General features: G+C 28.1%; 1 protein-coding gene across 5 annotated transcripts in view; it reads right to left on the reverse strand.

Moving 5' to 3' along the window:
- Positions 1–262: 262 nt before the first annotated feature.
- Dll (homeotic protein distal-less) overlaps positions 263–12,208 on the reverse strand; it is a 102,578-nt gene continuing 90,632 nt past the window's right edge. For 3 of the 5 annotated variants that reach the window (XM_073956099.1, XM_073956101.1, XM_073956098.1), the window contains 4 exons: positions 7,793–7,937; positions 5,962–6,066; positions 897–1,110; positions 263–498 (listed from right to left, as the gene is read on the reverse strand). In XM_073956099.1, the coding sequence (XP_073812200.1) occupies positions 480–498; positions 897–1,110; positions 5,962–6,066; positions 7,793–7,937 (483 nt within the window). In that variant the 3' untranslated portion in view covers positions 263–479. Of the gene's footprint in view, positions 499–892; positions 1,111–5,961; positions 6,067–7,792; positions 7,938–12,208 lie in introns of all 5 variants that reach the window. The other 2 variants (XM_073956100.1, XM_073956102.1) reach the window with 1 other exon arrangement.

The following is a 12,208-nucleotide window of genomic DNA, read 5'->3' on the forward strand; positions in this document are numbered from 1 at the left end:
GTTGTGTTTTGTTTTCTTCCTATTTACTTATTTTAAACTTATTTTATTATAAAAATATTCTAGAAAAAAATTTATAATTATTTTTTATTTATATTTTGTTTGTTGTTTTTTTTGTGATTTATTAAAATAAAACTAAACAACTGTTAACTTTTTACACAAAAGAGTTATTTTATTTTTTTGTTTTTTAATTAAGGAAATATTTTTTTTATTTTTCTTAAAATATTTTATTTTTTAAAATAGTTTAATTATTTTTTACTAAGTATTTTTTGTTTCTTTTCTAAATACAATTATTTATTATTATTGTTCAAGGGGGTGTTTATTTTTTTAAAATATTTTTTTATTTTTAAGACAATTTTTTAATATTCTCTATGAAAAAGAATAGTGTTTTTGTTGTTTTAATATATATGCATTAAATTATCTATAGGATCGGTTTGGTAAAAGGTTGTTGTGGTTGCTATAGTAGAGGTTGGAGGTGTCTGTTAGACCGCTGGCCATACCCTGTAATGAAAAAGAAGCAGAAAAAAACAAAAATTGATTAGAAAAAGTTTGTTAGATTTAGAAAGGAGATTGGTTTTAAGTGAATTAAAAATCTCTTAAATTATTTTGATCATCCCTCTAAATAACATTTTTGGCTCCTATATGTACAGACGAAATTTTCTTTATAATGGATTTTTCATGTCCAATAGCTATGTACGCCGTAGAAAAGTTTGACTGCTTATGGAATCATTGAACTACCCCTTATCCTGAACACTTTGAATTAATTTCTTGGAATTATTTGTCTATTTTATGAAATTGTTGTTCTTTGTTTAAATTTAGTACCAAAAGTGTTCCTAACCATTTCCTCTCTTAGACTTTTATTATTTTTATTTTTTTTCCTTATAGCAAATTTTACCTACGTTAATAGCGATGGATTTGTTTCAGGCTGGTACCAGTACTGATGGGGCACATAACCGCCCATTTGTGGTGGTGGATTATGATGATGGGTTTGCGGATGTGATACAGCTGGATGAGGTGGTTGCGGTGTCATTTGCGGTGGTTTATGATCGATCCAATGAGGTTTTTGATCCCAGGGCGCTTGCGTTGGCGGACTTAACCCCGTTGGTGGGAATTCTAAAAATAGAAATGAGATATACATTTGAATATTAGAAAATGTGACCAAATTAAAATAATAAAATTGAAAACTAACAAGTTTGGGATATTCAAAAAATTGATAAATAAAAATAACTGATTTTTTTTTTTAATTCACAAAACAAAAATTGGAAACTTAATAATTAAATATATAGTTGAAAGAAAATTAATAACAAAATGAAAATTAAAAATTAAAAACTAAAAATGATGTAAATTTAAAAAATTCTGGAAACCATTCAAATATAAATACTAAGATGTTTGACAAATTTTAATAATTTTGACAAAAATTAGACTATATCACAATATGAAAATTAAAATGTTTAAAAATTTTAAATAATGTTGATAAAATTGGAAGACATTAGAGGACATTACAAAATTAAACTAACGAAGTTATTAAAAAATTTGAAAACATTGTAAAATATTAAAAATGAAAAAAAAAAAATAGAAAACCAAAATATTCGATAAAAAAAATTGGAAAATATAAAATTTTTTAATATTACAAAATATGAATTACAAATTGAAAGGTTATTAAAAAATTTAAAAACTTTAGAAAATATTTCAAATTGACTACTAGAAAATTTTGATAATTGCAAACTATCAGAGAATTACAATAAAAATTTAAAAAAAAAACTTGACAAATTTTACTAGTTTTGACAATTGGAAAATAAAAATATTTTGAAAATTTAAAAAAAATTGATTATTAAAAAAATTTGAAAAGGTCACAAATTAAATTAAAAAAAATTAAAATTTTTTTATTAAAAAAACATAGTGATTGGAAAATATTCAAAAATGAAAATTTAAAATTGAAAACTAAAAGGTTTTACAAATTTCAATAAATTTGACAATTGAACTTTTTTTAAATTTTAGGAAATATCACAAAATGAAATGTGAATGAAAAATATCAGAGAATTACAATAAAAATTAAAACGAAAACTTTGCAAATTTTATTAATTTTGACAGTCGGAAAATATAAAAATTTTACAAAATGATAATGATAAAATTTAAAAAAAAAATTGGAAAATGTTACCAACTAAAAAAAATAAAAACATTTGAAATTGTTTTATTTAAAAAAAGTTTGTGATTGGAAAATATTCGAAAATGAAAATTTAAAATTCAAAACTAAAAGGTTTGACAAATTTTAATAAATTGAGAATTGAACATTTTTTTTAAATTTTAGGAAATATCACAAACTGAAATGTGAATGAAATAAAGGAAATTTTGGAATTTTTTTTTAATTTAAAAAATTTTGATAATTAAAAAATATTAGAGAATTACAATTAAAAATTGGAAACTAAAAATGCTTGGCAAATTTTATTAATTTTGACAATTGGAAAATATAACAAGTAAGAAAAGCGTTAAGTTCGGTCGGGCCAAACTTTTTATACCCTCCACCACAAATTTCAACCATTTCGGTGGATTAATGTGGCCACAACCTTCAAAATACCTAAATTCGGAAGGTACCGTTCTATGGGGGCTATATGATGGCGTGGACCTATACCTACAAATTTCTGGGGGAAAATTTTATACGCCTAAAGAAGACTAAATACCAAATTTCAGCCATCTCGGTGTGATAATGAGGCTAAAACGTTCAAAATATCGAAAATCGGGAGATATTGTATTATGGGGGCTATATCAACACGTGGACCTATATAAACATTTTATGGTAGAAATGTTTCTTAGCCTCTAGAAACACAAAATACAAAGTTACAACCGATTCTTCTGTTAAGTGGGTCTAATACATTCAAAATATATTAAAATGACGCGTACTTTATAAGGGGCCTTGTGAGGGGGCTATACCAAAACGTGGACCTATATAACCCAACTTTGGTAGGAATGTTTTCTGGCCTCTGAAGACAAAAAATACCAAATTACAACCAATTATGTGGTCAAATGGGTCTAATACATTCAAAATATATTAAAATGACGCGTACTTTATATGGGGCCTTATATGGGGGCTATACCAAAACGTGGACCTATATAACCCAACTTTGGTAGAAATATTTTTTGGCCTCTGGAGACACAAAGTACCAAATTACAACCAATTCGGTGGTAAAATGGGCCAAATATCTTAAAAATTCCTTAAAACGACGACGCGTCACGCGTCATTTTGTATGGGGGCTATACGAAAGCGTGGACCTACATAGCCCACTTTCAATACCAAAAGTCCTACGTAAATATAACATATTTTCCCAAAATTTCATCAACCTACATCAATCCGTTCGGACGCTAGAGTGATTTCCACAGACGGACAGACGGACAGACAGACAGACGGACAGACGGACAGACGGACGGACATGGCTATATCGATGTAGAATTGCACGCTGATCAAGAATATATATACTTTGTGGGGTCTACAATGATTATTTCGAGTAGTTACAAACGTAGTGACAAACTTAATATACCCCCATCCTATGGTGGAGGGTATAAAAATTTTACAAAATGATGATGATGAATAACTAAAAAAAAAGTGATTATGAAAAATTGGAAAATGTACAAATAAAAAATTGGAAATTTTCTTCATTTTTAAAAAATTTTGGTAATTCGAAAATATTCCCCAATGGAAATTAAAAATTGACAAATTTTAATAAATCTGAATTGAACATTTTGTAAAGTTTAGAAAATTTCAAAAATTAAATGTGGAGAATATAAAAAAGGGTCATTAAAATTTTGAAAATATGAGAAAATATTACAAATTGAAAACTAACAAATTTGATTTTTTCAATTTAAATTATTTGAAAATTAAAAAAATAAAAATTATTATTATTATATTAATTTCCAAACTATTCAATTTGTTTGGAAAATTAAAAAAATGTGATTATAAAAAATTTAATATTCGATAGTATTCCAAATTAAAATTTTTATTGAAAAATTTAAAAATATTAGAAAGTATTTCTAAATGAAAATAAAAACTTGAAAATAAAAAATTTCGAAAATTTAAGGAATTTTTATAGTTTGAAAAAATATTGCAAATTTGAAGAATATTACAAAAGGAACATTAAAATTGTTGGAAAATTAAAAAAAATATTATTCAAATAATGGAAAAGATTACAAAATTTAAAACTTAAAAATTTTTACAGTTTAGAAAACAATAAAGTTTGTAAAATTGTAGAATTTCAATATTTTGAAAAATAAGTAAATTTTTTAATTTTACAAATTAAAATTGGACGAAATTGAATAGACCTTGAGATATTTGTTTATATTGAGGGCAATTTAAAAAATTTTGATAATTTAAACATTTTACAAAATGAAAAATAAAATGTTTGAAAAATTAAAAGGTATTTTTGGTAATTAAAAAATATTAAGAAATTGAAATAAAAGAAATCAAAACCATAAAATGTCGAAAATTAAAAAATTGTTAATTAAAAATTAATTCATTTGTATTTCGATACATTTTAGGAATTCTAATTGAATTTCGAATTATTTCATTTATAATTTCCAAATTATTTCATTTATAATAGGCGTGCCTTTTTACTTACTAAATGTTGCTGAAACAGTTTTTCAGAAACTTTTTCTTTATACAACTGTCAGAATCTGCAACATTAGTAATAATTATTACTAATTATCACGTAAAAAGAGACAGCTAATATGAATTTTTTCATATGTGAATCGAATTATTTCATTTGTAATTCCAATTTTTCCATTTGTTATTACAAATATTACGTTTGAAATTCGATTTTTGCCATTTGTAAATTTAATTTTTTCATTTGAAATTCCATTTATTACGTTTGTAAATCGAATTATTACATTTGCAATTCGAAACATTTTGTTTGTTTGTTTTGAATTTAAAATGGATTAATTCGAATTGCAAATGGAATAATCTTCGGTTTCCTTTTTTACTTGCAAAAATCATCGGTCATTAATTAAAAGGACTAATTCCAATTTCAGTTGTAATAATTAAATTTTCAAATGACAACATTTAAATTACAAATTGAAAACATTCGTATTAAAAATGAAATAATTTAAATCACAAATGAAAGAATCAAATTATAAATGAAACAATTAGGATTTCAGTTAGAATTCAGAAATTGCAAATAAAATAATTCGATATTCAATTGGTATTCTTAAATTAATGATAATAGGTGAGAAAAATCAAGAAACAAAAAAATCACCGGAGCGCTTTTTAAATAAATCGCGATTCAACCTAAAAATGTGAATTTTGACCGCGATTTATTTAAAAGTCCTACCAGGTAATTCCTTCTTGTTTTTGAATTTTTTTCATGCATGAACATTGCTGTTTCAAAATCCACAAAAACTTCCAAGGTGTAAGCGGTTTTCACTTAAGGCGCACCATGTATGACATTGTTTTATAAGGAAGCGATACAGTCAATTCATTGTCCCAATTTGAACTTCTATATCTCAATAACGGTAAAACCTACGAAAATATCATAACAGTCAATCTTATAGAGAATTTCCATAGCTACAATATATTCTGCAGTCCCATTTCGACATCACTTGTGGTTTCCAGGCAAAATCGTGAAAACCTAAAAAACCCCTAAAATGTCAACTTGAATCGCGATTTATTTAAAAAGCGCTCCGACGTTTTTTTGTTTTGCTTTTTGATTTTTCTCATCTATGAATTTGTTCAAGAGCACCGTGAAATGTTTCGAAAAACCCCTAAAAATGACAACAACAAAAGCGCTCCGACGATTTTTTTTCTTGCTTATTGATTTTTCTAATCTATGAATTTGTTCAAGAGTACCGTGAAATGTTTCGAATTATAACAGAAATTATTCGAATTTAAATTTACAAAATAAAACTGGTAGGAACAAATTCTCAAACCTATTTTCATCTTGAAATTATTTTATTAAAATCAAATCACTGTCTTTAACTTACCGGGTGAAAGTTCAGATACAGGCGTACTTGAAGGCGTCGGACTATGTCCGGGAGGTAGATAATGTGAGGGTGAACCACTATTTGAACCGCCACCGTTATTACCGCCTAAAACGAATAGGAATAAAAGGAATTTATAAAATTAATAATAATACATAATTTATAAAAAACAAGTAAAAAAGTATCAGTCGGCTTTGCCGACAGAGATATACCCTCAGCCTGTGAATATTGAAACAATTTTTTCCCAAAAAAACGTATTGATTAGGGGGTTTTAAACATTTTGGGCGTTTGAACCGAAAAATGTTGATTAGGATTAAAGATCAAAAGTTTTGCGGAGGAGATACTAAAAGGAATGGATCCACATTGACCATTATGCAAGTGGATCTCCAGCCACTACATATGGTGCCTATGGGGGTTTTTACACTCTTCGGGCTGTTTGCTCAAGAAGTATGGACTTGCCCCTGAAAAAAACTTTTACCATCGTAATTGAGGCAGCGAATGCAAGTTGCTTCAACAAAAATCAAAGTGATTCGATATCAGGTCTTAAAGTGAACTTATCCGAAATTTTGTGTGGGAGGTACAGGATGAAGTGGAAAAATATAGTCCATATTTAAACCTGATCTATATCTGGTAGATATATTAGGATGTGTAAAGTATGGACAAATTCGGCCACTCCATTCAAGAGTTACCGTACGAACAATTTTTCCGAACATTTTTGAACTTTTGTGGGGAGGTACCTGAAGGAGTGGACCGATATGGCTTATCTTCAAACTTAAACTATGTTTGGACAAACTATTACTAAGGCCAAATTTTGGACTGAATCGGCAGATCCGTTCTAGAGTTATTTTGCGCTCCAACCACCTCACACGGTGTCATAGGGGTTTTTTGCAACTTTCAGGCTATTTTCTCAGGAAGTATGAACTTGCCCCTAATGCAACTTGTACCGTCGTATGGAGGGCAGTGAATACAAGTTGTTACAACAAAAATCAAAGCAATTCGAGAGCAGGTCCTAAACTGAACTTTTCCGAAATTTTGTGTGGGAGGTACCCGAAGGAGTAGGCCGATTGAGTCTATATTTAAACATTATCTAAATCTGGTACACATTTTACGATGGGCAAAGTATAATCGGTTACTCCCTTCAAGAGTTATCGTGCGCACAAATTTTCCGAACATTTTCGAACTTTTGTGGGGGAGGTACCGGAAGGAGTAGACCAATATAGCCCATCTTCGAACTTAAACTAAGTTTGGGCAAAGTATTACGAAAGCCAAAATTTGAACCGAATCGGTTCATCCGTTCGAGAGTTATCGTGCGCTCCAGCCAGCCAGACAGGCAGACAGACAGACGGACGGACATTGCTCAATCGACTTCAAATTGTCTGAAACACATTTCGTCCAAACATACTTGGGGTCTAAAACCATTATTTCGATGAGGCACATTTTGCTCGTATGAAAGCATAAATGCTGAGGGTATAAATATGAAATATTGAAATAAAATAACATAAAAAGATTAATATCGCTGAATAGGCGACTCTAAAAAATTAAGCAAATTAATTTCTCGTTTAGAGTTAAGCTTGACGATCGAAAAATTTTTGCAAATGAAAAAGGAAAGCCAAGGACTCGAACCCACATAGTCACCAAATTATGTGACCTGGTTTCGCTGTTAGTTGAGCAGCTCTTCAGACGTATCGACTGTGGGATGGTTTCTCATGGCTTAAGCAAATTCTGTTAGCTGAATAACTTACATCTATTCAGCTAGCTGAATAATGCCCATCTTTTCACCAATTCAGCTACATTTTTAATTCGAATATTTGTTTGTTTTTTTATTTGTACTTACCACTATGCATATTTTGATTTGGACTATGTTGACCGGGATTTGGACCACCACTACCCAAAGGCATGCCACTACCTTGACCAGGTACCTGGGCAGCTTTCATCATCTTTTTGTACTTTGAGCGGCGATTTTGAAACCAGATTTTGACCTAAAATTAGAAAAGAAAGAAAAAAAAAACAATAACAATTATTATTTCATCTAGAAACATTAATATTTAAGACATCTATAACAGTTTAAAACTATTTTAAATTATAACTTATTATGACATTAACAAGTTTTCCATTGAAAACTGCCAAGGAGCCTGTATGTCTTATTGGTTACTAGAAATGCTAATACCTTTTAATTGATCTCTTAGTTGGGGTAATTTAAAAGTTAATAAACTACACTGCACAGCATGGACGACATCGACAATTGCCAGATTGCAAATATGGACTGGAGTTATGTGAGCTGAGCTAATGCTAATGGTGTTAAACAATAACTAACTAATGGCGATCATCTCTCTCAGTTTCATATTAATGAGTGGGGAATATTTAAAATTGTTCATTTTGCAAAGATAAAAAAGTATTTCAATAATGTTCTATAATTATTAGAATTTAGATGAAGCCTCGATCTAATAGCTGCAGCATCATGCTGTGAGCAAATTTGTTAAGCATTTAAAAGGTAAATAAAAATTAGCCTTAACATATTTTAAATTACAAAGAACAACTCTCCAGAAATAATTTATGGCAGAAATCAATATGATTTGTCGCATTAATGCAACATCTACATTTAACTGAATATGGTTGGTAATATTTGCTGAAGAAATATCTCTTAGACAAATTATCTACAATTCAAACTAAATTCATTTGATATTCACTCAAAGTGAATAATAATGTGCTAGCATAAATGGTATGCTGCACGGTTGCATGCTGGGTCTTCTCTTCTAGTTGGTTAGCTTTGCTTAGCTTCATGTTCAGTTAGCTGAATATGGTTTAAAGGCTTTATTAGCTAATGAAGACTAAAACCGTAGAATAAATTTATCATGTTCTACACAAGACAAGAAGTAGAAGACGAAGTTATGCTAGCTGAATTATTAATTTAGTGGAAAGTTATAACATGAAAGTTACAGTTGCAATAGACTTGTTAATGTGTCATAATATTGCAGCTAGAATTTCAATGATTCAATATTGGAGCAAAGAAAATATATTATTCATAATTTTTCGGTAAATTTTAAGTTGTTAAAAAAAAATAAAACACATTTGCATTTGAAAAGCCAAATGTTCGATGACAGAGAAACCACTCCACAGCCGATATGTCTGAAGAGCTGCCAAACCAACAGCGAAACTAGTCACATAATTTGGTGGTTGTGTGGGTCCGAGTCTCCGGCTTTCCTTCATAAAGCTTAACTCTAAACGAGAAAATTAATAAAATTAAAATTAAAAATGATCCTCGCCCTCACAGTCAAAATTTGAAAAAAAAAAAATAGTAATATTCAGCTAGGTAAATTTATATTATTTTCCATACTTCTTTCATGATTTTATGACCAAATATTTACAGTTTTCTATTTCTTCTAACATAATAACTGAAATGAAACCGAAACTTGTTATCATTTCATTCAACCTGAAGTGTTACATTGAGACAATAAAAACAAAAACAATTTGCTACTAATGCCGCTTGATTTCCATCATCATCATCGCTGTTTATGCCACTTATTGTCTAAACGTCATAAATGTTAAATACATTTTTAATGTTTATTCTTTGTTGTTGTTGTTTGCCTTTTCTTTTGCACAAAATGTTATATGCAAACTACGGTTATTACTTTCTGTCTATCTATACAGTCGGTCGGTCAGTCAGTCAGTCAGTATATGCTACAGATTAAGTGCTTTTTTGTAAGACATACTTCTTGTCTTAGCATATCTAGATTGTCTTTGAAAGTGGTTTTCTTATATAGCGAAAGTGGTTTTTGTCTTAAGCCAAAAAAACAATGTTAAACGGAAGATAGATAACAATATCTTTCTTTCTCTACAAATAAAGTCATAAAATTACAAGAGTGTTATGAAGTTAATTATTTCCTGTAACATCATAGTTGTGTGTGTTTGACATATGGTATTCTATGAGGAATGTTCAAAATTCATGTTTTTCACGAACATTAGAAAGCGATTAGCTTGTTATGTTTCAAAAGGAAGAGTGAAATAATCAATGATTTATGGATATACATTTTGGGAGGAATTTTAAATTCAAAATTATAGTAAAAACTTAATATTTGTTATGTGATAAAACTTTGGTTCGTGTAATTCAGAGGAAAATTTTCAAATTTGTTATATGTAAAAAGTGATTTATTTGTAATTCAGCTAGCTGAATTGCATTTGAAACTGCCAAAAATTTCCAAAACATAAAATTTCTTAAAAATTTCCCACTTTTCGACTTATTCAGCTAGCTGAATTTCAAAAATATGGGGATTAGACGAAAAATTTCAAATTTGTTATATGTAAAAAGTGATTTATTTGTAATTCAGCTAGCTAAATTGCATTAAAAATTGACAGAAATTTCCAAAACATACAATTTCTTAAAAATTTCCCACTTTTCGACTCATTCAGCTAGCTGAATTGGATTTGTAATAGAAATACAGGTCAAAAAATATTTTGTAATCAAATTTATTTTCTCAGAAACTTATTCAGCTGGCTGAATTACATTATTTCATTATAAATACATAAGAAATATTACTTTTTATATATTTTTTGCATTTTAAATTCAATTCAGATAGCTGAATAGCCTCAAATAGCCACATAAATTACTAGTTTGTAATTTTTATTAAAAACTTCCAGGTTCTGATCTTATTCAGCTAGTTGCATACCCTTAAAAACCCACATAAATATCCAGTAAATAATTTTTATTTAATATTTCCAGGATTTGATCTGATTCACCTAGCTGAATTAGGCTTAAAATTACAAAACATATCAAAATCCTAACATTTTGCTTAGAATGTCTATCGAAGAACTTATTCAGCTAGCTGAATTACAGTGTTTCATTATTAATACATAAAACAATAATAGTTTTATACATAGTTTCATTTTAGATTCAATTCAGCCAGCTGAATAGCCTTAAAAGCCACATAATTTTCCAGTTAATATTATTTATTAAAAATCCACTTTTTATGAACTTATTCAGCCAGCTTAATTTGGTTTAAAATTACGAAACATATCAAAAACTTTTTTAAAATGCACTTTTTGCAAAGAATATTTTTGAAGAATATTTTCTAAATAACTTATTCAGCTAGCTGAATTAAATTGTTTCATTATTAATACATAAAACACGGTTCGTTATATACATAGTTTCATTTTAGATCCAATTCAGCTAGCTGAATAGCCTTAAAAGCCAGATAATTTTCAAGTAAATATTATTTATTAAAAATCTACTTTTTATGAACTTATTCAGCTAGCTGAATTTGGTTTAAAATTACGAAACATATCAAAAACTTTTTTTTTTAAGAATATTTTCTGAATAACTTATTCAGCTAGCTGAATAACATTGTTTTATTATTAATACATAAAACCATGTTAGTTTTATGCATAGCATTATTTTTTCGATTCAATTCTGCTAGCTGAATAGCCTTAAAAAGCCAATAATTTTCCCGTAAATAATAAATAAATAATGTTTATTAAAAATCTACGAGTTATGAACATATTCAGCTAGCTGAATGTGGTTTAAAATTACGAAACATGTCAAGCGCATAGCCTTTATTTAATAATGATTTCCGAAAATCTTATTAAGCTAGCTAAAGTGTATTGTTTCGTCACATATACGAAAAAAATAAATATTGGTTTTCTATATTTTGACAAAATATATTTATTTAAAATTAATGTTAAAGTTTAAAACTGTGAAACCTATCAAAAGTTAACTTTTATTTAGCTGAATCGGATTGTTTTTAGCTTAAATACATAATAACACAAATTTTATATTTTTTCGCATTTTCAACCCAATTCAGCTAGCTGAATTACATATTTTCGTCACAAACATACATAAAACTATTTATTTTGTGTATATGTTGTATTTTCGATCCAATTCAGCTAGCTTAATTACATTTTTTCGACACAAATACACATAAAAATAATTATTTTATATATTTGGTGCATTTTTAATAAAATTCAGCAAGCTGAATTATATTGTTTTGTCACAAATATATCGAAAAACAGTTATTTTATATACATTTGGCATTTATGTTTCAATTCAGCTAGCTGAATTACATTGTTCTGTCACAAATACACATAAAAATATTTTTTGTACATATTTTTTTACTTTCGACTCAATTCAGCTAGCTGAATTACATTGTTTCGACAGAAATACACATACAAATTTTTATTTTATATATTTGGTGCATTTTTGATTCAATTCAGCTAGCTGAATTACAATGTTTTGTCGCAAATACAAATACAAATTTTT

The sequence above is a fragment of the Musca autumnalis genome, unplaced genomic scaffold (genome assembly GCF_047663935.1).
Source record: "Musca autumnalis isolate F117 unplaced genomic scaffold, ASM4766393v1 scaffold_5, whole genome shotgun sequence".
NCBI classification, from domain to species: Eukaryota; Metazoa; Arthropoda; class Insecta; order Diptera; family Muscidae; genus Musca; species Musca autumnalis.